Source organism: Equus quagga, chromosome 14 (genome assembly GCF_021613505.1).
Source record: "Equus quagga isolate Etosha38 chromosome 14, UCLA_HA_Equagga_1.0, whole genome shotgun sequence".
In the NCBI taxonomy this organism is placed as follows: domain Eukaryota; kingdom Metazoa; phylum Chordata; class Mammalia; order Perissodactyla; family Equidae; genus Equus; species Equus quagga.
In genome coordinates this window covers 11,615,556-11,641,639 of record NC_060280.1, presented here as the reverse complement: position 1 = coordinate 11,641,639, position 26,084 = coordinate 11,615,556, and the positions used below count along the sequence as shown (strand labels likewise).

Genomic DNA, 26,084 nt, shown 5'->3' with positions numbered 1-26,084 from the left:
TGTATGTATGTGTGTGTGGGGGTGTGTGTGTATGTGTGTGTGGGGGAGTGTGTGTGTGTGTGTACAGCAAAGCCCTGGGGGCAGCAGTTCTAGTCTCCTTTCTGGTAAGGTGTGTCTGCCCACAGCTCCTGACCGGAAAGAAAACAGAGCAGTCAGAGTTCGTTGGCCACTGGGGCTTTATGTAGGAGGGGCCTGGAGGGGATGGAGGAAGGCTGTGGGGGACCCCCAGTCCCAGCCTTGACTCTCCTCTTGTTCCTGGCTCTTAATCTCTGGTTGTCAATTCTGTCACCAGAAGAAGGCTGCTCCCTGCTCTGAGTGGGTGTCAGGTTGACCATACAGGCTTTAGGAAAAGCTGAGCAGTGCCCAAAAGAAAAAGAAAGAGGCCCATTGTAGAAAGGGCTCACAGGACATCTCAACCTGTGGGCTTTGCCCGGGCCAGCACAAGGAGGCGTCCAGCACTCAGACCTCAGTGTCACCATCCTAGGATATTTAAAACTCCTAGGTGGCTGCTAATTACAGCTAATTAGGGCTGGTTACCTGCCCAACCCCAATTCTCAAAGCCTAACACAGCTACTTCCCTCCTACTGCAGATCATAGACCACCGGTCCATCCTTTAGGATGTATCTGAAGTCTCCATACCCAGCAAGCCTCCTAGACTTGTATTTCCTGAAACCAGCAGCCCTTCTCCTTCCACTACACAACATGTTGGGCTTGGGAGGAACATTGGAGATCATCCACTCATCTTATATATGAGGAAATCAAGGCCAGAGGCAGAAATGGCAAAACTGCATTAGATCCTGGTCCATTTGACTGCCTACCATCCACCCACGTAATTCCCACGATTCTGAACCTGATCGGTTCCAAATGTGCCTGTGTACCTCTTAGTCTGTGTAATACTGACATGCAATCTGCTTAAGCAGTATTTTTTGCCAAGTTAGTTTGGCACACTTCTTTGGGTCCCTGAGTATTGCTCAGGTCTGTCTGTCCGTCATTCCTAGTGTGTTCTTGTGCGTGGTACAATTGTCTATGAGCTGCCAGAGGTGTGTGCCTAAGGGAAACTATCTGTGTTTGTTGTGGGTCTATAGGCTGCGGTGGGTCTCTGATTTTCTGTTGAAGGATGTGTGTTGACCTGTGCTTGGCAGTTTTGTGTCTATGTACTTGTTTGGTGCCTGAGGATAATTGTGATTCTGTATGTTAGGATTATGGGTCTATGGGCTGCTGTGTACCTATTTATGTGTCTCTCTTCACGGCGAAGGTTGTGCATACACTGACAATTGTGTGTCCACTTGGATGTGTGTTTGTACACAGTGAAGGCTGTGGGTCTAATTGCAACCGTGTCCGTGAGGGCTGCATGTTTAAAGGCTGAAGGGACTCTGTATTTGCCTTTGATCTCTCAGTTATGAGAAAATGTGTATAGCCGTGTGTCCAGGACAGGAATGTGTTTGTCTCTCAGCCAAGCGCGGTCCTCACCCAGGGACTGGGATCACGGTCACGTTCCTGGATGCCTCGCCCGGCTTCCCGGAGGGGCGGGGTCCCGGGGGGCCCCACCCCCCCGTCCGGGGGGGAGAAGCCCCTTCTCTCTCTGCAGAAGCCGGGGGGCCTGGGCGGTGTCGAAGCCAGGCCCCGCCCCCCTCGAGTCCAGCCTGCTCATTGGCCGTGTCTGCGGTGACGTCGCGGGGATCGCAGAGCAAAGACCCGGCGCCGGGCGCGCGGGAGGTATTGTCCGTCGCCCTGGGCTTTGTTAACGTCGTCGCCAGCTCCCCCGGCCCGAGCGCGTCCTGGCCGCTGCAGCTCTGAGCGGGTGCCCGCCGCCGCCGCCGCCGCCGCCATGGTGTCCCCTGTCACTGTGGTGAGTGAGCGAGCGAGCGAGCGAGCCGGTGTCCCGCGCGGCCGGAGCCCACCGGCCGGGAACTGGGCTGCGGCAGGCCAAGCCGCCGGGAGCCGCGGCCGGGCGGGGAGCCGCGGCGGCGGGGCGGCGCTGTCACGGCCCCCGCTCCCCGGGCCCGCCGCGCCCCTCCTCCGCGCGCCCCTCGCCCGCGGGCGGGCGGGAGGAAAACAGTGGGCACGTGACTCGGAAGCGTGACTTTGTGGATCTCTGGGTGTCTTGCGCGGCTCGGCGGGGTCGCTGCCGGGAGGAGGAAGGGGACAGCAGCGGGCCGCCGGGTTCTGCGTGGGCAGACCACGGGGAGGCGTGGGGGAGGGCAGGAGGGTGCCCGAGACCGCCTGGGAATCCTGTCCCAAATTTGTTTCCTCCTCTCCTTCATCTTATAAACAAGTCCGGGGGCGGGGAGAGGGGACGCCCATGAGTCTAAGCAGCGTTGAGAACGCGCAGGAGGAAGGGGGATCGTTCTCTACTGACACGTCCTTGTATTCAGACTTTCTAACTCGAACCTTTGTCTCTTTTCCCCACCCGCCTTCTTCTGGTGCTGGGTTCTCTGTGACGGTCAGAGTCCACCCCAGCTACTACTGCCTGTTTCTCCTGGGAAATATGGGGGGGAGGGAGGGAGGGGTATGGAGCAGACGTTGATGCTTCCAAGGGCTGACAGGTGGATGCTGTGGAGATCTGGGGACTGTGCGCTGTGTGTCTCCTCCAGTCTCCTCCTCTGCCCATGCCCCTGCCCTGACCAGCCTGGATGTGGAAATCACCATAGGAAGGGACTTAGTCGTCTCTTCTCTCTGCTCTCACCTGGGCAGAGCAAGCGCAGGCTTGGACCCTGGACCCACCCATCTGCCTCTTCCCTACCCCCTTTATCACAGTCTGATCAGTCCCCAGGTAACTAGTGCCCCGGGAGTCTGAGTGTGTCCTCAGAGCCCTCTGCTGGACAGCTCAGCCAGCCAGAGGCACAGTCACTTTGGGTAGAGTGTGGGTATCCATGGAACCTCAGCTGCTCCGGATTGCCCCCAGAGACCCTGTACCAGAAGCCCCAAGAAAGCAGCTTCAGGGGCTCACAGATTCAGAATATCTGCAGCATCTCCCTCCCTCAGTTTGGGGAGTGCCTGCAGTGGCCTTGGACACAACCTTTCTTTAGCTGCCCTTCCCCCTAATCCAGCTGAGAGCAAGTCAGCTGCTCTAACTTCCCCTTCTGTTCCTCGTCTCCTCCCAGCCTGTCTGCTGGCTTCAGATCAAAAGCTGGGAAGGGAACCCCTCCCCCTTCCTGCCTCTCTTTCTGATGTGCCTTGAGTTGCTCTTGTTCTGTAGGAATTGAGACTTATTGACACCCTCCTCCAGCCCCCCCAATCCCTGAAATGATTGGTGTTTCAGGGACAGTTTTCTTGCTCCCAACTCATGGGTCCATTTCTCCAGCCTGCATCCCCATCTGCTCTCCTTGCCCATGATGGTACCTTTTGGCTGGGGCAGCTGGAGTGGAGGCTGAGGAGCAGACTGGCCAAAGAGAGAGCCCACCCTCATGCCTTCCTAGCACTCACCTGGTGTTGCCAGGGCCCTAAGCCCACGCCCTAGCCCCACTGCTGAGGGTCACGAGTTGGCCAGCTGTGGCGTCTCTCTGGTTTCCTGCTGACTCCACTCCATTCCAGGCAGCTGGGGGCTGATGCTGGCAGAGAGGGGCTAAAGGGGCTTTGGGGAGGGCGGGGGTGGGGGCAGGAAGGGGGAAGCATTGGGCTGCAGAAGAGGACATTATCCCAAAGTCTGTCTTATGCCCAGTGAGTGATCATTCTGGTCCTGCCCCAGGGCCAAGAATGCACTTGGGCAGCAGGAACAGTGGAGCCCTTTTCCTTCCTAATCAATTAAGCCTCAGGGTGGTGACGGGCTTGTTCACACTCCGCTGGCTGGTTGGGACAGGGCAAACTGGGTTTCTCTGTGTCGACCCTCCCTACTTGGGAGGCGGGCCTGTCTTTGGGGTGGATGTCTGGGCTGAGGGGGCTGGCTCTGAGCCCCTCTATGGGCTTCTGAGCTCCAAAGCTCTGAGTACTGCCCTTGTCCTATGTCCTCCAGGTGAAGAGTGAGGGACCCAAGCTGGTGCCCTTCTTCAAGGCCACCTGCGTGTATTTTGTGCTCTGGCTGCCCTCATCCAGCCCGTCGTGGGTCAGCGCCCTCATCAAGTGCCTGCCCATCTTCTGCCTCTGGCTCTTCCTTCTGGCCCATGGCCTAGGATTCCTGCTGGCCCATCCCAGTGCCACCCGCATCTTTGTGGGGCTCGTCTTCTCTGCTGTAGGTGATGCCTTCCTCATCTGGCAGGACCAGGGCTACTTTGTGCACGGTCAGTCGCCACAGTAGCTACCTGGGAGGAATCCTGGGGCTGGGGCCTAGAGGGTCCCAGGAGCCAAGAATTTGGGAGAGGGAGCTCTTGAACAAGAATGTGGGGAATCTGCAGGGTTCTGAGGCCAAGGACTCAAGGGGCCCCTATTGGAGGATGACCTTGCAGGTTATCTGGTGATCCGTTCTGGAATTCCTCAGGGGAGAGGGGGGGCGTGTCTTTATCTTTGTGGATTTCTCCCCACCCCCATCCCCTGTTACTGGTTACTCGCCTGAGCCTGCCCTCAGCATCCCCTCATCTCCTCTCACTCCCAGGTCTGCTGATGTTTGCTGTGACCCACATGCTCTACGCCTCGGCCTTTGGCATGCGGCCATTGGCTCTTCGGACAGGTCTGGTGATGGCAGTGCTGTCAGGCCTGTACTACGCCCTCCTCTACCCGGGCCTCTCAGGTGCCTTCACCTACCTGGTGGGGGTCTATGTGGCCATTATCACCTTCATGGTCTGGCGTGCTGTGGCAGGGCTGCAGCTGGTTGGGGCAGCCTGGCGCTGGACTGAGCTGGCGGCAGGCAGTGGTGCAGTGCTCTTTATGGTCTCAGACATGACCATCGGCATCGACAAGTTTTGCTTCCCTGTGCCCTACTCGCGGGCGCTCATCATGTCCACCTACTACGCTGCCCAGATGCTCATCGCCCTGTCAGCTGTCGAGAGCCGGGAGCCAGTGGAAGACTACAGACTGAGCAAGGCCAACTGAGGGGGCCAGGGTCTGGTCACCCCTCTCTCCTCCTGCGGCTGGGGTCCAGAACCTGGGAACCTGCAAGAGCTGGATCAGGATGGCTGCAGGACCAGCCTGGGGCAGCAGGTGCCACTTGGGAAATGTGCAGGTTTGAGGGGGTAAACAGGAAAAGGATCTCCCTAGCAGAGCTTAGTGGTCCAGGCAATGCTGAGAGCTAAAAGGAGCCAGCCTGATGCTCCTTGCTGGAGCCAGAAGCAGACGTCTCCCCACCTCTACCCCATCGGGACTGTCAGAGCCCCTCTGGAGGGCAATGGTGCTCAGCTTCTTGACCTCCCCCCACTTCTACTAGGTGGAAGAGTCTGACTCACCCATTCCCATTCTTTCTGATCTGCACAGAGTTGAGGGAAGAGGGGAGAAGTCTGTGCTGAAATGACCCAGGCCCAGCGCTTGAAGCCCCTTTCTCGGGCCTCTCGTTGGGAAGATTGGATTAAGGCGGAGTCTTCCTTTCCCTCGTCTATCCTTGTTACTTGAACAATCTCAGTCTCTAAGTGGTGGGTGGGAAGGGGTGTCTGTCCAGGTAGCAAGGTTGGGGACTTCTTTGGCCTGAGAGCTTGGGGTACCAAGGATTCAAGTTGGTCTCCTCTGTCTCAAAGGCCAGCCCAGAGCTCAGGCCCCACACCACCACCTTCAGACCCTATCCCCAGGGTTAGGGTGAACCATGCCAAAGGAAGGGGCCAGCTATGTGTGTGTGTAGTCTGTCTCTCAGCCCATCTATGTCTTTCTCTGCCATATGTCTCTGTCCTGCTGTCTATTCAAGTCTTATAGGGGGAGGGCCTCAGGGAGCTGCTGAGGGGGTGCTGAGCCTGGCTCAGAGAGCTGGGAACCCCCCGATGTCCCCCACCCCCTCCACTCTCAGTGCTTTCCTGCCTGCCCCTCCTGCACTGGGAGCAAGAGGAGGGGGCTGTAGGGTCCTAAGACCCGAGGCACATTCAATGCAAGAGGAGCAAGGATGGGATGACTCTATCCTTTACTGCTCATATAAAAATAAAAATAAAAATAAAAGGCCACTAGTTGCCCTGCTTGTCTGCCGGTGTGGCACATGCCTGTCCTGGAGAGGAGGGGGTGGGGGTATGGTGCCAGGGCCCTGGATGTCCTCACAGCCTGGGTCACACTCCTGACCAGTGCATCTTGGCGCCAGGCTGGCTTCCTGGCTCTGGTGACACTGTGCTAGTTGGAGTGGGTTTCACTTCCCTGGTCTTGTGTGTGGGTGAGGATATAGTTCATGAGGATGGGTAGTAGATTTGCCACTATCCAGATTTATCCGTGATGCACTCCCTGTGCACAGGTGCCTAGCAGCTTTGGTGACTTAGTTACCCAGTGTTCTCTACGGCTGCCTGCCTCCTCCCCTCCTCACCCCAGACCTGCTGCCTGCTCCAGCATGATCCAGATTCCCTTCAACCATCTCCTCTTTCCTTGGGCTCTGGGCTCAGTTGAACAGCTGAGAGGACTGAGATTAGATTGGCTGCTTCATACTTTAGATCTGGAGCCCTGGCAGAATAATGTGTCACCTCAGTCCAGGGACATTTGCATCTTAACAGGCAGTGCCCTGACCCAGAGTAGGAAGGGAAGCCTTGGGTGGTGGTGAACATGCCATCAATAGAGGGGCTCTACAATTGGGGGGATGTCAGAGAGGAGACTCAGATCCCATGGGGGTGTTGGATGACTCAGTGATTTCCACACTAGAGTTTTTATAGGCATCCCTAGTGGGAGATGGCGAAAGGATAAGGAGAGGAGGGAGGCTCAGAGACCCCGTATCCTTGATTCAAGTCCAGAAGCTTCTTAGGAATTTTTTTTTTTAAAGGAAGGATTCCATTGCAAAACAAGTTTGAAACCTAGCGGGCTGGATGACCAGTCTCTTCCAGCTCTAAGATGCTCTAATTCTCAAACACTGGGATCCCTGGGCTCCAAAGAGGCAAGGTCCTGATCCCTTCAAACCCCAGAATTCTGAAGACAGACCTACCTGGTGTGAGGAAATGGGAGGGAGCAGGATGGGGAGAAGGATGAAGCTGGCAAGACTTGTCCCCCTGTGCCCTGCCGGGAGGGGAGGGTCCAGTGTGGTTGTGGCAGGGGGTGGGGGTGGGCAAGTCAAGGTCCAGTGAAAGGGGGCTGGTCACTCCCCGTGTGGGTAGGTTTGGACAAAGCTCTCAGGGGTCCAGGTTCTGTGTATCCACATCCCACTCCTGCTGCACACCACACTCAGGAACAGGCAAGGGTGAGCTCACTCCATTTATTGTCCCATCCTTTCACTGAATGTTTGCAGTGACAAGCACCAGAGAGCAAACTGGGCTTCCCTCACTGAGGCCACACAGAGGACAGGCCAAGAAGCCCCACAGCACAACATTCTCCTGATGCCTGGGCTGGGCTGGAGCTCACATAAGACGCTTGGATTTCTTCTGCAGACTCTCGGTGACTGATGCTAGAACTGACTTATCATCTTGGTCTGAAAGAGCAAAGCAAGCGTTTGTTAGTGTTAATGATGCTGGGGCAAGGGAAACTTCAAACTGCTGGACTTGCAGTTACTATGCAGGAACCAGGGGCTGGATCCTGCCTGAGATCCTCAGTCCTCCCTGGGGCTAGGCCGCAGCTCCAGCCCCAGTCTCCCAAGGTCAGCTGAGCACGTGGGGCCAAGAGCTGCCAATTATTCAGCCCTTAATATTTGCCAAGCACTTCTGTGCACCATCTCATTTAAGCCTCACAAAAGCTCTAAGAAGTAGATGAGAAAACAGGCTCAGCGTGGCCTGCCAAGGTCACATGGCTGGTGAGTAGTGTAGCCAGGGCCCTGGGCCCATGTGCTTACAACCAGAATTAAGTTGTCAGGGATCTCTCTAGCTGTGGAGTGAAAGCTGATGTCTCCCGCAGTGCCTTCCCTGGCCTAGTTCTGTTACACAGTTCAGCGGCCGCTCTGGAGGCATCATCTCAGTGCCAGACACTTAGCTGAGTAGTTGAGAGACAGAGACATAGGACATGGTCCTTTCCCCAAGGGAAGGCATTCGTAACAGGATGAAAAAGGTCTGTAACTGTGGACTCCACGGACGCCAAGGGAGTGCCATGCAGAGTTCAGGGAACGGCAGAGGATGAGGCTGGAGAGGTAGATGGGGTGGCGGGGAGCCTCGTAGGTTGGGATTTTACCAACAGGATCATGGAAAAGCTAGGAGTTTAAGCAACAGGGAGCAAGGCAGGTCAGCTTTGCATTTAGAGTTCACACTACTAGCTATGTAGCTGTGAAGACAGTAGAGTGTGTAGGAAGAAATAAAGTATTTCCCCTGCAAGTGCACAGATGAGCAGAACATGGAACACGTGTGTGTGTTCTTGCAAACTTGCAAGTCTGCAGGGGCAAGGCACAGAACAACTTTGAGAGGTGGGAGAGAGTGGTGCAAACGGTGGCCAGTCAGAGAATGTTTACATTACCTGATGGCAGAGTAAATAAAAAACGGGGCGCCAGCCCTGCCAGAAGAGTCTGTCAACAGCCCAGAGACCGTGATTTTGCGCATCTGCCCCAGACGGGACACAGCTGCTCCCGGGGCACCCCCCACACCCCTCAGGTCCGGCTCCGCGGGGCCCTCACGTAGATGGTGAGCGCACAGCTGCTACGGTCCTTGCCCAGCTCCTTCACCGGCACGCTGTGCTCGCTGCTGTCCTTGAGCGTGCAGGTGGGGAAGACGATTGTGCACACGCCGCTGGTGGAGTTTTATCAGAACCTGATGTTGACGTCGCCCTTGTAGAGGGTCACCGTGGGCCGCGAGTTCCCAAGGAAGGCGCAGGTCATGGTGCAGTCCTGGCCGCGCAGCACCGTGGGCGGCTTGGGCCGGGGAGCAGGGGAGTGTCAGGAAGCGCGGCGCGCGGCGCCAGTCCTTCGGCCGGGACGACTTCGACTTGGCGCTCAGGTCCTCGACTGCGCCGGCGGGCCCTGAGTGGGTCCCAAGGCCATCTCCGTCGCCCGCCGGTTTAGAACTCGGAAGGCGCCCCGAGACCCAGCCCACGGGACCCTGATGACCCGGGTTAGCTTCCTATGCTATCAGCTCTGGGACCCCAACTTTATACTGGTTCCTAAGGTTTCCCTTTTGCCAGTTTCCCACCTCCTTGCTGCTCCAGGCTTCCACGAGTGGAAGGCTGATGGAGGAGTGGAGCCTGATGGACCTATGCCAGTTCCGCGAGATTTTACGCTTTTCCAGCCCCGGGAGTCCCAGACTTCTTTCCAGCCACCGGCTTCCCGGCCCCGAGCTGTTATTTGGATGGCTTTTAACTCCGCATCCGAGCTTTCCCCAACGTCATCCCAGCCTCCGCGGTCTCCCCTCTCTCCCATTGAGCCCCGCGTTTCCGGTTTCCCGGCGCTATCCCCATCCTTAACCCCCTCCCTCCAGGGTTCCTGGACGTCAGCCCTGCTCGTTGGAGATCTTCCCCAGTCCTCACCCCCGCCAGCCACTCCGCGCAGAGAGGACCGTGTATCTCAGCTCCCCGGTCCCCGCCCCTCCCCCGGCACCCCCACCCCCACCTCCACCTCCACGTTAGTCCCACCCCTCAGAGTACCCAGAAAGTGTCTCCTCCCCTGACGTTAACACTTCCACCTCAATGGTTCTCAGATTTCGCCTCAAATCTTGGGTACCCTTGCAACACTTCTGTCATCCCTGCCCTCAGGGATCCCAGATGGAACACGAAACCCTAACTCCCTGACTCACTCTTGTCCTTGTTGACAAGCCAAGAATCCTTGGTGTCAAGTGGGTCGCTGTCACCGATTTCGTTCTGGCCACCACTCAGAAGTAGTACTTCATGCGGGGGGAGGGAGCAACCCGGTCGGTCACCGTGTACTTGTTATTGAACACATGATCGGCTGTGGTGAACCAGGTGGCGGTCTGGGCATCCCGCTTCATGATGACATAGCGGGCATCACTGTCCTCCTTCATACTGGGACTGTGGTTCCAGGTAAGAGTCAGTGTGTCACCTCCTTGGTCAGCTGTAGGTTTGTGGGTAGTCGTGGAAAATCTGGGACAGTCAGAAGGTCCATTAGCCACCGGGGAGTAGGGGAGTCGGTGCTGAAGTATTGAGACCCCACCCCAGCCACCTGCCAAGCATGGAGGATGGGATGGGGCATGTCCCTTCTTTGAGTCTCAGGCAGCTGGTGTCTTGCAGTGAGAAAGAACTATTTCTGAAGTGTAGCTCTGCCATTTACCAGCCCTGTGGACTTGGGCGAGTTATCTTTTCTGAGACCGTTTCCTCATTTGCAAAATAGGGAGAACAATAACTATCATAGAAATGCTGGGTAAGTGCCTGGCACCGAACAGTAGTAACTGTTCAATAAAAGTTCACCCCTTGGGGGTTTAGGGCTTTATTCTAAAGCTTCCAGCCCTCTCTAAGAGGTCATCCCAATTTTTAGTGGACTCATGTCCACCTGGCCCTCCTGCCTCTCAACCGTTGTCTGCTCTCTCTCTGCCCGCCATCCTCCGCATATGCTCAAAGCTCACCAGATTTGATTGCAGAAACTGAAACAAGGGCTTGGTCCTAGTTCAATGCCTCTGGGGCTTCAGGACAGTGAGAAAAAGCGGAAACAACCCTCCCATTGAGGCAAAGGCTGATAAAGTTTTGCTTTGTGGTGCCAGAGAAGCCTTCCCTACTGTAAGGCACGACTTTGCAGTGGTAGGAACTCGAGCCGCAGTGGGGGCTACATTGTGGAGTGTGTGCATGGGTGCATCCCTGAGGCCTCTGCCTCTTACTGTCGGACCTGCCGCCCCGCACGTGGATGTCATATTATGCCTCTCCAAGGTCATTCTGGGGCAAGATGCGGTACACCCCTGAGTCGGAGCGCTTGGTGCTGTTGATGAGGAACTGGGAGTGGTTTTTGCCCTTGGCGATGGTTTCCCTGCCCTTGGTGGGGATGCCATCTTTCTGCCAGATCATGCTGGGTGGTGGTGAGCCCTGGGGGATGGCAGGAGATGTCACCAGGGCTCACCCAGATGGTATCTGGTGGCAGGCCCTCTCCCATTGTCTGCTGCCAGGCTCTAGTGCAGGGGTCTGGCGAGGGGCAGAGGCAGAGACTCTGATAGCTACACCAGCCACCTTGGTGAAGTGGTGGGCATCTGGGGGCTGGGCTTGGGAACGACTCACAGAGAAGGCGGCATGCATCCAGAGGGCTGTCCCAGCGCAAACCACCATGTGACTCTTCAGCTGGGTCAAACTTGGGGCCAGCTGAGATGGAGTAGAGAGAGGTGGGGGCATGGACCTCTTTCCAGAAGACTTGCCTTCAAGCCTTCCCTCCAAAGCCTTTCCCAACCTCCCCTCCTTCATGCTCCTCCTGCAGGCCGTATAGACATCCAGCAGCCCTGCAACCCTGAAGCATTTATTTGTTTCTCATCTGTCTCCCTCTATTAGTGTGTAAGACTCTTTAGGGTACATCCTGTGTCCCCACCGCCCTTGGCACACAGTACATACTATTTGGCACACATGAGGGGTGTTTTTTGGTGGGGAAGCCCCTGGGGTCACCCCTAGCTCTGTCCAGGCACAACAAGTATGGATGACTTTTTCTTGATCACAGCACCACCCAATATTCCCCCGTGCGATGAAGTTTGAGAGAGGGAGGTTTGGAGCTAGGATGTCGGCTTCTAAACCTCAGCTATCTCTGCATCTTCACCTCGTGGTGGCATGGCACGGACTCCCTCATCCAGTTCCATAGGCTCCCCAACCCCAGCCTCGTTCACAGCCCGGATTCAGAAGAAGTATGTCTGCCTCTCAGTGAGGCCTCCCACCGTGTAGCAGGGGCCCGAGATGGGGGTGTTTGTGCACTTGGACCACTACTTGGTGTCTTCAGCCTGCATCTAAAGGATGTAGCCAGAGGGTGGGTTTCCCTCTGCAGGCTCCCGCCAGGCCAGGGAGATGCTGGAGCTGGAGGACTCAGACATGTGCAGGGCCTGCCTCAGGCCTGGGGGTTCTGGGTGGCACAGACATCCAGTCAGGCCCTAAACTCATCTTTACTCAACCGCATGCCCAGTTCTCATACTCAGTAGCCCTGAAACCTAACTTTCACCACTTCTACCTCCAACTCCCACAGTTAACACCCTCAATACCCAACCTTGTGTACTCAACAGCCTCCAAATTCAATTCTCTCACTGACTCAACACTTTCACCCTTGAAGCCAATACCCTCCAAATTCAACATACCCTATACACTCAACCCCTCTATATTCAAGACTCCAGCCTTTAGCCCAACCACATCCAGTCACGTGCAATACCCGTACCCCACGTCCTAAATTCCACACCCTCCCAATCACCTACCCAACACCCCTACTCAGCCCTCAGTCATGTGTCTACTACCTCACCTAACCAGAAACACTCAAAATTTGATAAAAACATTTTCCACCCTGCCTCCTCGCCATCCCTGACTCTCAACCTTTACTTGCTGGCTTCTCTTGTGCGTGAAACCAGTCCTTCCATCAGACTGGCAGCTCCCGGAGAATGGAGACTGTATGACCCCTCTTCTTAGACTTTCCCAGAGAGGAAATTCTCTGTCTATCTTGAGAGGGCTAATTCCACTACGTGTTAGGGCCTGGCAGCCTCATACTCACTGACGGGATCCTTGTCTACCACTGAGTTGGACAGCCTACTGGGCTGTCCCAGTCCTGCCTTATTCACAGCTACAACTCAGAATTCATATTCTGTGTCTTCCAGGAGGCCATCCACAGTGCACTTGGCGTCTGAAATGAGAATTTGAGAGGTCATGAGGGCAGGGGTCCATGGGGTGGGAGACCATAGAGTGAGAAGACATGGTAGAGGGGGTCATGAGATAATATTAAAATCCCCAAAGGAGTTGAGGTGGGGGGAGTATGCTCAGAGCAGCAAGGGTACACGCGTCCACCCACAAAGAGCCCTTTGGTCCCTCCTGGGCCTCTGTCCCTAGCACCTCACCCTTGATGGGATCCTTGTTGACTGGCACCCATAGGTTACTGCCTTTCTTCTTCTGTTTCACAATGTAGGCAAGCACTCGGTGCCCCCCCGCCCCCTCACCCAGGTGGGGGCATTCCATGTGATGGTCACAGCCTCTTTGGTCACATCAGTCACTTGAGGCTGGGAGGCAATAGCACAGGGCTCTGTGGGAGACAGAGAGGGGGCAGGGCTTAGGAGGGGGAGCATGTAGACAGGTGCCCACCCCTGAGGCACCTGTCTAGGCCCCTGACTAGAGGGGACCTCTAGTCCCCTCCTTAAAAAAACTTGAACCAATCATTCTTAACTCTGGTAGCACATTAACATCAAGTGGGGAGTAAACAAGCAAACAAACACACCACCACTACCAACTAGTGTCTGGGTCCCACCTCCAGATATTCCAGTTTATCTGGTCTAGGGTGGAGGCCAGGCACCAGCATTTTTTTTTTTTTTTTTAAAGACCTCAGATGATTCTAATGTGCAGCCAAGACTGAGAATCACTGACTTGAATCTTCCAAGCGGTGTCATCCCCAGTGCCACAGTTCTTAAGGTACTGTCTTGACACACTGAGACATGGGGATCAGCTGGGAGGAGTGTAGCAAGTCATTAATTAGCCATCATAATTAAAATGCCAATGTTGTCAAGGGTTCTCTTTGGGAAAAAAATTAGAATGGATTCAAGGTTACCCCTAAAGTCGCATCACTCTCACTTGAATTTGAGATGATTTCTGGAATGGAGAAACAAGGAGAGTCATTTCCCTGGAATTGTGCACAGTTCTGGATATATGCATGGGAGTGTGTTGTGCGTGTGATCTAACTGGAAATGGTCAAGAATTCCTGCCCAATACAATGTTCTGCTCTTACTCTGGAATTTGTCTGCCTCATGGGACAGCTAGAGAGATGACCCTCTGGAATTCCCCACAGACCAGCATTCCTCCCTGGCTGACAGCCCCCATCCCGACTCCCCGAGCACAGGGCTATCTCACTGACAGATAGGATTTCCTGGAAACCCTTCGTGTGTCTCCAGCGGCTCGCTCACTCCTTCTGAATTGACTGCCAGGATATGAAACTGGTAGGCTTTTCCCCTTCCACCTTGTTGGTAGAGAATCTGGTGACTTTGCTGTCCACCTCGCCTATCTTAATCTAGGCCTTCTTGCCGACCGGCCCTCCGTTCCACTATGAACTGTGTCACAGGCCGCCCACCGTTGTCCTTCAGGGCCTTCCACTTCATGTGCACACAACTGCCTGAGAGCTCCAGGAACTCCACTCGGCCCTGGGGAGGCTTGGGATGGTCTGAGGAGAGGAGACAGCATCAGAATGGGGCTTTGGAGCAAAGGAGCAGAAGGGCTTCATCCCACTCGTCCGAGGTCCAGCCAGACGGGGGCAGCACTAGACTCTGAGCTTTCTGGATCCCTTGCCCTTCCTTGTATCCACTGCCCTTCCTTGTATCCACTGCCCCTCCTTGTGTCCACTGCCCCTCCTTGTAAGACTTGCCCAAAGAGTTTGATCCTTGCCTTCTTGAGACTCCCACCTGCCTCGGAATGGGTGGACTGGAGACCCGAGGGGCCCCTACCTCAGCTGATGCCCTCTTGTCCCCTTCCAGAACTCCAGTGCTTTCTGGTTTTACAGTTTATCTTGTGTTATAATTACATGTCTACTAGTGTTCATCCCTTTTGGGTTGAGGGACTGCTGGGGATGCTTCCTCTCTGTGTCCCCAGAACTGAGAACACAGAGGACGTGCTCAGTTATGATGCTGAATTGAATTGAAATCCAAACCTTCTCACCCGTCAGCTTGATGGAGATGCAGGTAGAGGAGGTGGTGATGGTGAGTGTGTGTGTGTGTGCATATGTGTGTGTGTGTTTTGCATTTGAATACGAGTTCGCTAAGGCCAGCTCCTCATCTCTTTCCTTAACCTTATCTTCAGACCCATCCCAAATCCCATTGGAACTCCCACTCCATCTTTCTCTCCAATCTCATTTTATCCTCATCCCTATCTCACCTCCCCTCAATCCATTTCACTTCCAACCCCGGTACTCTTCCCAACCAACCTCACTTCCATCCGTAAATCCCACCTCTCTTTCACCTCATTTCCCTTTACTTCCAACCACACCATTCTCCCAGCCAATAACAACACTTAAGTAACATTTGAAGCCTGAGGTCTATCATGTGCTGTCCATGTACACTCTGCTATGTGCTTTAAATTCACTTGAAATAGATTAAAAAAAAAAAAACCCAAATCACCCCGTTGCAGATGAGAAACTGAGGCTTAGGAAGGTTAATTGACTTGTCCAAGGCCACCTAGTTAGGAAATTAAGAAGGGGGCTTATGGCTGCAAAGCCAGCACTTCAATCCCGTTCTCCATCCAAACTCCAACTCTGGGCAGCCGGCCTCCCCCGCTGAGCGCTGAGCAGCAGGTGCCCTCCGCCCAGCGCAGCCGCGGTCCTGCTCTCAGCAGCTCACGGAGGTGCAGAGCGGCTGTGGCTGAGCCACGCTCACTCAAGCTTGAGCGTAATGAGGCCGCTGTCCTCGCGCACGCAGGTTGAGACCGTGAGCAGCGCCTGGTCTTCCCTGCATTCCCTGGACACGCGTGTCTCCTCTGTCACCTCCACGCCGTCCTCGAAGCACGTCACTTTGGGCAGCGGCTTTGCCCGGAAGGGCACTTTGATGTTCGCCATGTGGCCCACCTTCACGGTCACTGGGCGCGCGGCCAGTCCCTCCAGCACCGACGGGTTGTCGGTAGGAGGATCTGCGGGGCGGGGCGGCGCGGCAGGGCAGGCTCGCCCGGCAGCGGTGGGGGAGGAGCTCACGGGGATGCCGGAGCCAAGAGCGGGGAGGGCGTAGCGCGGTTGAGCTTCGTCTGGAGTGAGCGCCGGGCGACCTCACCTGCAATGAATACCGAGGCTTCGCTCTCTACGCCCTTGGCCCGGAATGTGTACGTGCCCTCATTCTCGGGGCCCATAATGGGGAAGATGAACTTGTGGACCGCACCCTGCTTCACGATCTGCACGCCGCGCAAGTCCGTGATCTGGGGCGTGAGGGGCAGGCGTGAGTGTGAGTGTATGCGCTGTCGCCTCTTCCTCTTTCGTCCCTTTCCCTGGCTCCTACCTCGCACCTCCTTGCCATCCTTCAGCCACGAGCCCTCCACCTTCTCGCCGTTCAGCACTATGCACAGCTCAGCTGGGCTCCCGGTGGTCACGTGCACGTTGGGCATCCTGCTCTTCACCGGTGGCCAGACGCTCTAGGGAGGAAGCAGACAGGGCCTGGGGTGGGGTGTTGGCGTGGAAGGGACTCGCGGGAAAAGGGCTGGAGGCGATGGCCATGGGAAGGGGCACTGGTGCTGTGTCTATCAAAACCATTCATGATGAGCACAAGGTTTGAAAATGGTCAATGGGGAGACTGAGTAATGGTAAGTTAGGGGGACTGGAGCAAGTAGGTGCAGGGTTGGGGGGAAGTCAGTGGCATTGGGAGATGGCCACCAGGAAGACTGGGAGATGGCTAAGGGGGGCTGATCATCGGAGGATGGTTGGTGGGGACTTAGGATGCTCAGCCGAAGAAGGGCGACTAGAAGGTGGGGATGCAGGTGGTTAGTGGAGTTGAGATATTGAGTTGTGTGATGCTGGTCTGTGGGATGCCCAGGGTATTGGAGAGTTGAGGGTGGTCAGGGTCAGTGGGGAATGGTCAGAATTAGTGAGTAGGGGCTGGTCAGGGTCAAGGGGTGCGGGATGATCAGGGTTGCTGGGAATGGTCAGAGTCTGGAGGTGAAGATCGGATGAAGTCAAGGGATTTCAGAGTTTGAGAGATGGGATCTAGGAGGTAGAGATGTTAAAGGCCTGAGAGGTCAGAGATGGTCAGAATTTGGGAGATGAGGGTGGTCAGAGAGCAGATGTAGAAACTGATCATGGTCTGGGGAGGGTTGGGGTCAGTAGGGGGACTGATCAGTGTCCACAGTAGGGAACTGTTAGGGTCGGGGGTGGGGGGTTGGTCAGCGGGGACTGACAGGGAGGGTATGTACCCTCCACGGTGACTGCGGCAGTACTATTGTATTCAGTGGGGTCCCCATCCTGCATGGCCACCACAGTGTACTCACCACCGTCACTGAGCTGTGCATCCCCAATGACCGGCTCTGCTCGTTTGCCCTCATGGTTCATGCTGTACTTGCTTCCATGCTCCAGCAGCCACCCGTCCTTCTTCCAGCACAGTGTCACATCCTTGGATGTCAGCTCACACTCAAGGCATGCACGGCTCCTCTCTTTCACATGTACGTTCTTCAGGGTGCTCACAAACTTGATGGGGATGCCTGTGGACAGATAGACAAAGACTTGGGCCCACTCCCAACCTCCTGCATCCCTTTTCTGAAGCTGCATGCTTTCCTGCTCCCCTTTTTCACCCCAGAAAACATAGGGACTTGTGACATGGAGTGTGTTTCCGTGCTACGTGTGATCCAGGGAGGCACTGGCAGGGAGAGTCCCAGCTCTGCCCCTTGCTAGCTGACTGTATGTAATGCATTTACTTTCTGAGTCTCAGTTTCCTCGTATGTAAAATGGGATGGCAACTTTTACCTCCTCACAGCACCGCAGCCAGGATCTCTAATGCCCTCTTTGAACCCCAGCCATAATTACATTGTCTCTCTGGTGTCTGGGCCTTTACACATGCCATTCCCTCTGCTGAGAATGTCCTCTCCTCTTCGCCCTTCTCTGAAAGCTGAACTCCTTTTGGTTCTTCGTGGTAAAGCTTGGCCATGACCTCATCACATCTTTTCTGACGTCACCAGGTGGTGCCCCTTCTTTGGGCTCCCACAGCCTCTGTGTCTCCCTCCATCACAGCAATGATGACTCTATGTCACATGTGTCAATTGTGGTTCACATGTGTGGCATGCTTCTTGGTGTACCCACCATCATGTGCAACTCTTCTATACCTATTAGATAATATAAGAATGCGAGGAGTCAAGAGTGATGTGCTGTAATATACGATATTAAAGCCATAAAGGCTAATAATTTCATGGCCCATGATCTTATGATCTCCCAGCTGATCATAAGATCCCAGAGTATCTTGACTCCTTGCTTGAGAACTTTTGTTCGAATTCCATTTCCACACCTGTCTTTCCCACTGGGCTAGGAGTTAGTGGAGAGAACAACCCTCTGTCTTTCTAGTACCCATCACAGGGCCTTGCAAGGAGGAAGTGGATAGATGGATGGGTGGATGGATGGATGGGTGGATGGATGATTGCGCACATGGAGGCTGCTGTGGTGTGAAGCCCACCCCTCAAGCTCTGGCCTGACCAATAGTGAGCTGGGCCTTCTGTACTAGGTCCCTCGCCATGGCAGAGTACTTGCCACTGTCACTGAGTCTGGCATCTTTAACCTTAGGCATGTGGGTCAGACCATCCTCGGACTCTGTGATTTCACACTGTTTATCCCTCTTCAGCTCCTTCCCATTGAACTTCCACACAAAGTTGGGCACCTCCTTGGAGAGGCGGACCTCAAACACAGCTGTCTGGTGCTCTGTCACCTTCATTGGCTTCATCTTTCCCAGGAACTTCAGTGGCTCACCTGCAGCAAAGAGTAGGAGGGGCAGTCACTGGAGTGGGATGGTGAAGGGGGCATGGAGACTCAGGTGTCATTGGCTTCATAGCCCACAGTTGAGGAGAGCACCCTTCCTTTCATCCCTCTCGTGAATCCTAGAATCCCCTCCCCTGATGTTCCTATGGTCTCCTCCCCCGTAATGTTAACAGCAATTTGAAAAAGCACTTATGTAGTTTTACATATGTGCCTGGCACTATTCTAGCCAATTTGCACATATTAATGCATCCAATTCCCACACAGGCAGATTCTACTATTATGCCTCATTTTACAGGTGGGGAAACTGAGGCAAAGAGAAGTTAAATAACTTGCCCCAAATCACACAGCCCATAAATGACAGAAGCTGGTATTTGAACACCAATAGTCTAATTCCAGAGACTGTGCTCCTAACTGCTGTGCTATACCACCCCATGACACTTATTATATCATAATCCTTTCCCTTACACCCCATGTTTCTCTCCTCCATTGACTCCCAGCCCCGTGCAGTCCTTTCCTGCATAGCCCCATAGTCTCTCTCCTATATCTCCACAGATCCCATCCCTGGTTATTACTCCCCCCGACCCTGACCATGTCATCCTTGTGCCCCTTGATGCCCACACTCATAGCCGGCACTATGAGCTCTGCACTCATCCACTTGTTGCCCACGGACAGGCTGTAGGTGCCTGCGTCATTCATGTTCACATTGGTAAGAACCAGCATATGCTTGCTGCCCATCTGCTTCACATTGTACTTGCCCAGGAAGTACTGGGTCTTCAGTGGCTTGTTACCCTGTGTCCTGGGACAGGTAGAAAAGCTGACAAAGGGGTTGAGGAGGAGACTTCCAGAGGTCCCCATTCCCCAAGGCCAGCATGAGCTGGAGGGTGCCACGTCCACCTCTCTAAGATCCTCAAACACCACCAGAGGCCCCTAAGATCTCTCTAGCTTCATCATCCGGCTCAGTGGGATCCAGAGTCCCCACCTCCCCTGAGGCCTGAACTCTTAATATTCAGGAGTTCATTAGATACTTTCTCTTAGAGGCACAGATCTCCAGCGACCTTCAGGACTATCTAATCCAGCCCTTTCAGATGGGTAGACTGAGGCTTAGGGAGAAGAAACTGTCTCAGATCAAATAGCAAAGTGGTGGAAGAGCTAAGAATAGAGCCCAGCTCCCAGCCAGCTTCAACCATATCAGGAGGCATCCTCTTGATGGGATGGAAGAGATGACGTGGCTGATGGATAATGAGAGGGTCTGTGAAGGGAGAGGAAATGAAATTGCCAGGGTGGGCCCTGCCTAGCTACCCTCCCCCTCTTACCTTGATCCATATCATCTTGACTTTGGGGTCCTTTGGCTCCATGACACAGTCAAAGACCACTGTGGTGTCAACCTTGGTCTCTATATTTTCCAAGGACTTCAGAATCCAGATGGCCTGAGAGATTGTGATAACAAAATGGCAAGTGTCAGGGACACCTGGAGCCTGCCCAGTCTGTGTCCTCAATTCTGGAGGAGCCCCCTAAGGGTCTTAGGAGAAATGGCTAGGCTAGGCTAACTAGATAGCAATCCCCTGCCCCGCCCCCCGCCCCCCCCCCACAATGTTCAACTGGAAGATTTCTAGGGAGGTGGATATGATAAGAGATGAGAAAGGAAGCCCTATTCATTGAACAGTCACTCTGTACCTGGGCCAATTACATGGATTCTCTAATTCCAGTGTAGATGCTTAATAATTACGAGTTGGTTGAGTGAATGAATGACAAGAATAACACAAAGACAAACGGAAGAGGAAAGTATAACTTTCATTTTGCAGATGAGGAAACTGAGGTTCAGAGAGATGGCCGAGTTCAAAAAGTTAATAAAGCAGTAGAGCTGGGATCTGAACCCAGGTATCTCTCACGCCAAAGTCCATGCAAGTCCATTAGGGAGTGGTGAAGAGGGAGAGGGAGGAAGAAGGCAACTTCAGTTCCCTTCCTGCTCTCACAGTAGAGAGTATGCCTTTGAGTAGCATGTGCCGGCGAGGAGACCTTGCCACTGGGAGACACACAGGCACTAGCACTTTTGGTGAGGCCCAGCCCTTGGTCTGCAGACCCCCGCCTCCTCATGGGCACTGACCTCCACCTCCACTTTCTTCATCTCTTTGAGCTTCTTGAGGAGCCCCTGGAAGCTGGTGAGACCGTACTCTATGCAGAGCCTCTCAAAGTCCTTGGGCACCTTAGACAAAACCTCTAGCGTCTTTCTCATTTGCTACCTTCTTCTGCTTCTTCTTGGGAGCAGGGGGAACCCTGGAAGGAAGTGGCTGCCAACCTTGAACTCAGTGCCTTCCTCTGAAGACAGAGGGAGCCTCTCCTAACCTTGAGATGCCCCTCCCTACTCCATAGATTCTTGGCGCCTGGGCCATGAACTCAGGGCCCTGTTGAAAGGCCTTTGAGAAACTGTAGGCTGGAGGGTCGGGGGATAACACCTGGACAGAGGGCCTCTCAGCCTCACCTCTTTTTCAACATCTTTTTGAAATCCATTTTATCTTGACCTGAGGACAGAGAGAGGAACAGGGTCAGACAGGGGGAGTTTGGTCCCTAAGCAGAAAGGCCAGGAGGAGGGGCCTGGCTCACCCTCTGTCACCAGCAAGGCCACAGTATAGATGGTGTCGGCATGGTCATTGTTTGCCGTGCACTCGTAGTTGTCAGAGTCATCTGAGGTCAGTGGCTCCAGCTGGATCAGAGTCAGGCCATTAGGAGGGGGTGGGGGGGAGGGAACCACGGGGAGACTTTCTGTGAGATGGGAAAGGAGGGCATTTTTGGGGGATGGGGGGAGCTGAGTGTGGGCGTCTGTGTGGAAGACTGAGCAGCCTCTACGATGTGGAGGAACCAGGTAGCAGTCAGTGTGGGGGTGTCTGTTTGTAGCCTGATTGTGCATTGGATTCTCCCCCTTGGCTGTGAGCTTCTGGAAGACAGGGACTTCCTCCGAGTGGTAACTCTAGCTGCAGTTTCTGGCACTGGGCTGAATACTCCTTCGTTTAACACGTATTTACTCCTCCATGCCAGGTGCGGGGCTGAGCCCCTGAGGGAATGGTGGTGACTATCGCTGTCTTGGTGCCTGTAGCATGGTGCTTACAGACCAGTGGACTCTGGAATGAATGAACTTGTATAGGGGATGGCCAGTAGGGGGACTCCAGGGCAGCTTGTGTGTGCTGTGGGGCGCTGAGGGTCCAACAATGGGTCTTTGGAAGAGAAGGAACCAACTTCCTGTCTGTTTGGGAGAGGGGAGACTCTGCCTTTCACAACAGGAATTTGGGGCAGGATTGGGACAGGAGTAAGGTCCCAGGGTCCCAGTGACCCCATCTCCCCGGTGACCCCATCTCTCCCTTTCCTCAAAGGGTCTGGAGCCGGAGGTTGCAGAAGCTGGTTAGACCTAAGGATGATTGGCCCTTGACGACACTCTTCTGGAAGGCTCCCTGGAAGAGGAACCCTGACCCTCATCCTTATTTTATGACCAGCCTCTCCTCTGTTCCGGCCCAGCCCCAACTCGGCCACGCTCCACCCACCAAGGGTCCCGCCCCTTTCTAGCCATGCCCATAGCTTGGGTCTCACCTTCCCTTTTGGCTCACTCACCTTCTGGAACCCCTCCTTCTCTTTCATTTGGTCCTGCCCCCTCCTTGTGCTGGTTTTGCCCTAGCTCTGCCTTGCCCCGCCCCTAATTTTGGCGTCGTCCCCCACCTCCCCAGGCCCGGCCTCTGGCAACACCCCAGCTCCTGACTCGGCCTCTCTTATCCTGTCTCTCCCTAGGGCAATGAAGCCTCTTTGCCCATCTCCCACTTCTTGGAGCGTCATTGTGGGTCTCTTGTCCGTGAGAGACCGGCGACCTACCCCAGGAGTCCCTGCCTCTGGCCTCATGGGTAACTGGACCTCGGGCTCGGGTCCCTGCACCTTCAGCACGTGTTCCTTGTTAATGCTGTCGTAGAAGATGTTGGCGGACTCCTTGATGGGGATGCCGCTCTCCTTCTTCCAGGAGATGTGGGGTTTGGGGTTCCCCTGCACCCGGGCTGGGAACACGGCTTTATCCCCTGCTGTGTGCACAGGACGCGTGTCGCGTCTTAGCCTCCCGGCTGCACCTTCTGCCTGCTCCCTGCCTCTTCCCAGCGATCTCGCCCCCGCCCCGGGCAGAGGAAGGGACCCTTAGCCTGGCTCTGACAGTGTTTGTGTATTGGGGGCCAGGGGTGGTGGTGGTGGTGGCGGCTGGGGCACTGGAGAAGAAAGGGAAGCACCCAGGGGCCTGGGGAGACGCGGGGAACGACACGCCCTCGGATGCGGTGACGGGCTGAGGCTTCTCCACGAACTCCGGGGCGCTCTCGCCCGCAGGGACGTCGGAGCTCCGGCATCCAAGTTGAAGAACTCAACAGTGGTCGAGGACTTCCTCGACACGACTTGCTCTGTGGCGGCAGTCGAGAGGTCAGAATGGGCTCCAGGCGGAGCTCAGCCCGGAGTTGGAGGGCTGACCTTTCCTTGAGGGCACAATGGAGCATTTTAGGTCAGCGAGGGCACGACCGGCTTTGGCTAAGAAAGGAGGACCTTACAGACAATGGGTCATTGTGTTATGGCAAATTTCAACCACTAGGGGGAGCCAGCTCCCCTCCCACCCCTCAATGGTCAATCACCTTTATGGGGCCACGCCCTGAGTCCTAATATATATTTCTTTTTTTAAAAAAGGAGAGTTCTCTTTGTTTTTTTCCTAGTCTCGTGGGCTTCTCTTCTGGAAATCCTGCTCCCCTAGGAGCATTAAGAGAACCTTGAGTCTGCTGCTGCTTGGGAGGCCTTCTCCCTGCTTTTCGGTGGGGTCAGCATTTATTGCCTTGGGCGTGGTGAATTCTCCTTCCCACTCCAGGGGGGCTATGTATCGGATCTCCTTATCTGAAAGAGCATATTCGATCCGGTAATATAATTTTGTATTTGGAAAACAAACGTCGTTTCTTCCGTATAGATTACAGGCAACCTCGTTGGCTGGAGAGGTAACAGTTAATAACAATGGCTGTGATTCCGAGAGTGCATTCCTGGAATCAGGAACTGTGCTAAGCACATTTCCGAGATTGTTTTATTTAATCCTCACAACATCCCAGTGAGGTAGGTGCCTTTATTATCCTCACTAATCTGAAGGACTGGGATGAGAACAGTGTGTTAGGGAGCCGCGTGGCCTGCTTTTAAATTGCAATCAGAGGTCTCCCACAAGCTGTGCGCAGGCTGCACTTGGCCTGCTGATGTGTTTTATTTGACCTCTACAATGTTTAAACAAAAAGTGGCTCTACATCTATAAATTGAGAGATTTCACATAAAAATTCAGATTTCTGGATTCTCAAAACTGGATTTGTATTCCCATAGGGCGACAGTCCGTGGGAGGGGAACAGTGGCTGCCCCTTTAGATGAGGTATGCGCTCTGCAGTCCATCTCAGTCTTCTTCCTGCATTTGTGTTCCCCACCCGGACCCTGTGGGCTAGTGGATTTCGACTCTGGCTGCACATTAGGATCCCTGGAGAGCTTTAAAAACAAACAAACAAACAGCAACAACAAAGCAACATCTAACAGTCTAAGGGGAGTCTCCGGTATCGCTACTTTTTCCCCCCTCCCCCCTGCTCGCCACCATGAGATGACTCTGACGTGCAGCCAGGGCTGAGAACCATTACTAGAATCGCTTGAGTTTGCAACTTCTGGTCTTGAGCCCTGGCTGCTCCACTCGCTCTGCCTCTCTGACCTCGAGGGCTTGGTAAAGAGCGTTCATCTGCCTTTGTGCAAAGAGGACTCTGAGGGAGGCGCAAGGACCGGGAAGACAGGTATTCAATAGTCTGGCCCCTGGCCATCTTTTAATCACATGCCTCTGGAGACAGGACTAAAACCGTCTGTTCTGCTCTGAGACCACATCTCAGCTTTCCCTTGGATCTGCCAGCCCCCAAGTCTGGGCCCCAAGGGTGGAGAGCCTGGAAGCTTAGGTCACTTGTTCATGTGTTCACTCTCTCTCCACTGGCAGCTCCAAGTCTGCTATTTCTTAAGTGGAGCGGGGTCAGCATTACTCATGTGTAATTAAGGTAGCTACCTCCCTTCCTTCCTCCATGCCTGCAATTCTACCACCGGAGACACACGCACTTGCCTATGGCTCTGATCTCCCGAAGCAATTAAGAGTCCATCAATCACTCACACACATCCATGTGATTGATTTTTCCTAAGCTGTTTTCCTGGAGATCTGATCTGTGGGTGAACATCTGGCCAGCTGAAGCTTCATCAAAGCACAGATTAGAAGCACAGATTGGGAGAGGGTTACTGTTGCTATCTTGGGCTCCTGAGGGGCCCTGGAGTTGCAAAGACTGGAGGAAGAAAGTCTGCCCCTTCCTGATCGCCCCAGCCCTCCCCGCTCTGCTTGCCTCCCACGATCTTGGTTGTCTGGGAGAAGGTCTTCACGTGGGTGGTGAGGCTGGAGAGCTCCAGAGACACGTGCTCCTGCAGCATCTGCTTGTGGTGAATGGTTGTCATGGTGACAGCAGGCGTGGGCACTCACCTGGGAGGACCAGGGAGAGGACGAGGCCATGGAGGACAAGGGAGGGAGCAGGAGAGAGATTCAGAGACGTTCTATGTGTGTAGGGGGGAAGGGACGGGGCAGGTGGACACAGTGGAGACGGCTGTGCACAGAAGAGGGTGAGGAGAGGCTGGCCAGCAAGCCTCTGCTTTCTAGCCTCTCTTTTCTTCCCTTTGTATCTCCCTTTCCCTGGTGGGTTACAAGAACCAATGGGCCTGTTGCCCACTGAGTAACCCCAACCCATTCCAAGTTCGCCGAGGGGGAGGATGTAGGGGTTAGACTTACCCAGCGAACCCAGGAAGGCCCAGAGGGACTTGAAGATACCCATGGATAGCTACGTGGACTAGGGACGCAGCGCTGGCTGTTTCCGCAGGAGAGAATGAAGTCAGACCTGGAAGGGACTTCCTGACTAAGCCATCCTGGGGCCAGCCTTGAAAGGAAACTGTGGGCCTTCTTCCTGGGCCCTGGGGACCCTGGCCTTGGTGGAATGCTAAGACAGACGATAGCACATTTCTATGGGCCTCTTTCATTTGTGACATGGTAAAGACAGGTTGAGTTTTTATTTCTTAAACTTTTTTTGAATTGGTAGTTCAATCACACAGTGAAAAAATAAAACAATATAAATATCTCTCTGAAGAGTTTCTGAAGCCGCTCCATCCCCTAAACTTCCCGACAGGACCACTTGTGGTCTCCAGACATCTCGGGGGCTCCTTCACGAAATGTGGCTAGGTTTTTGTCCTTGTCCCCTCTGTACATGGAGGGGGGGCCCATTATACACACCCTACAGCCCCTTCCATCTGCACTGAATACATCCTGGACCTCTGCACAGCGGCTCATCAGAGCTTCCGCATTCTTGTTACCAGCTTCACAGTCCATCAACGAAGGGATGTCCACAGCATCTTTTATTTCACCAGCATGGCAGTTTTCAACCCCCTACTTCATATCTGAGGAAACTGATGTCCGAGAGAAATAACCTGTCCGAGGTCACTCAGACTGGACTCCTGGCCTCTGACTCTCAGTCCGCTGCCCTTCCAGGGGACCCAAAAGCCTTCTTCTGACCCAGGA

At 54.6% G+C, this 26,084-nt stretch overlaps 2 protein-coding genes and 1 long non-coding RNA gene across 4 annotated transcripts; 2 read left to right on the top strand and 1 right to left on the bottom strand.

The window, feature by feature from the left end:
- Positions 1–1,695: 1,695 nt before the first annotated feature.
- On the top strand, positions 1,696–6,014 carry TMEM86A (transmembrane protein 86A). The gene is made up of 3 exons (XM_046684765.1): positions 1,696–1,849; positions 3,953–4,217; positions 4,529–6,014. The coding sequence occupies exons 1-3, from the start codon at positions 1,829–1,831 to the stop codon at positions 4,963–4,965; spliced, it is 723 nt and encodes a 240-aa protein (XP_046540721.1). The 5' UTR covers positions 1,696–1,828; the 3' UTR covers positions 4,966–6,014.
- IGSF22 (immunoglobulin superfamily member 22) lies at positions 5,693–24,976 on the bottom strand. Its single transcript, XM_046684766.1, is given in 32 exon segments — positions 5,693–7,448; positions 8,573–8,827; positions 8,829–8,899; positions 9,684–9,749; positions 9,752–9,943; positions 9,946–9,995; positions 10,733–10,917; positions 11,107–11,170; positions 11,172–11,187; positions 11,630–11,926; positions 12,560–12,688; positions 12,900–12,999; positions 13,002–13,081; positions 13,904–13,999; positions 14,002–14,074; positions 14,076–14,208; positions 15,368–15,412; positions 15,414–15,660; positions 15,798–16,137; positions 16,139–16,152; positions 16,927–17,211; positions 18,194–18,463; positions 19,093–19,261; positions 19,786–19,899; positions 20,577–20,694; positions 20,696–20,746; positions 20,952–20,991; positions 21,074–21,173; positions 22,388–22,524; positions 22,760–22,840; positions 22,843–22,890; positions 24,868–24,976. Coding segments are annotated over 32 exon segments (4,047 nt in total). The 3' UTR covers positions 5,693–7,376.
- On the top strand, positions 15,769–25,647 carry LOC124251860 (uncharacterized). Of its 2 annotated transcripts, XR_006891868.1 has the most exons (3): positions 15,769–15,846; positions 21,838–22,356; positions 22,820–25,647. It is a non-coding gene; the product is annotated as an uncharacterized LOC124251860 (long non-coding RNA). The 2 variants fall into 2 exon arrangements; XR_006891867.1 differs by lacking the exon at positions 15,769–15,846 and having other exon boundaries at positions 21,252–22,356.
- Positions 25,648–26,084: the final 437 nt, after the last annotated feature.

What these genes read in the sequence shown, in the direction of transcription:
- TMEM86A (XM_046684765.1), top strand. Translation starts at nt 1,829, where the DNA reads ATGGTGTCCCCTGTCACTGTG. An exon ending in TGGTGTCCCCTGTCACTGTG is followed by an intron (nt 1,850 to 3,952) that starts GTGAGTGAGCGA and finishes TATGTCCTCCAG; the next exon opens with GTGAAGAGTGAGGGACCCAA. An exon ending in CCAGGGCTACTTTGTGCACG is followed by an intron (nt 4,218 to 4,528) that starts GTCAGTCGCCAC and finishes TCTCACTCCCAG; the next exon opens with GTCTGCTGATGTTTGCTGTG.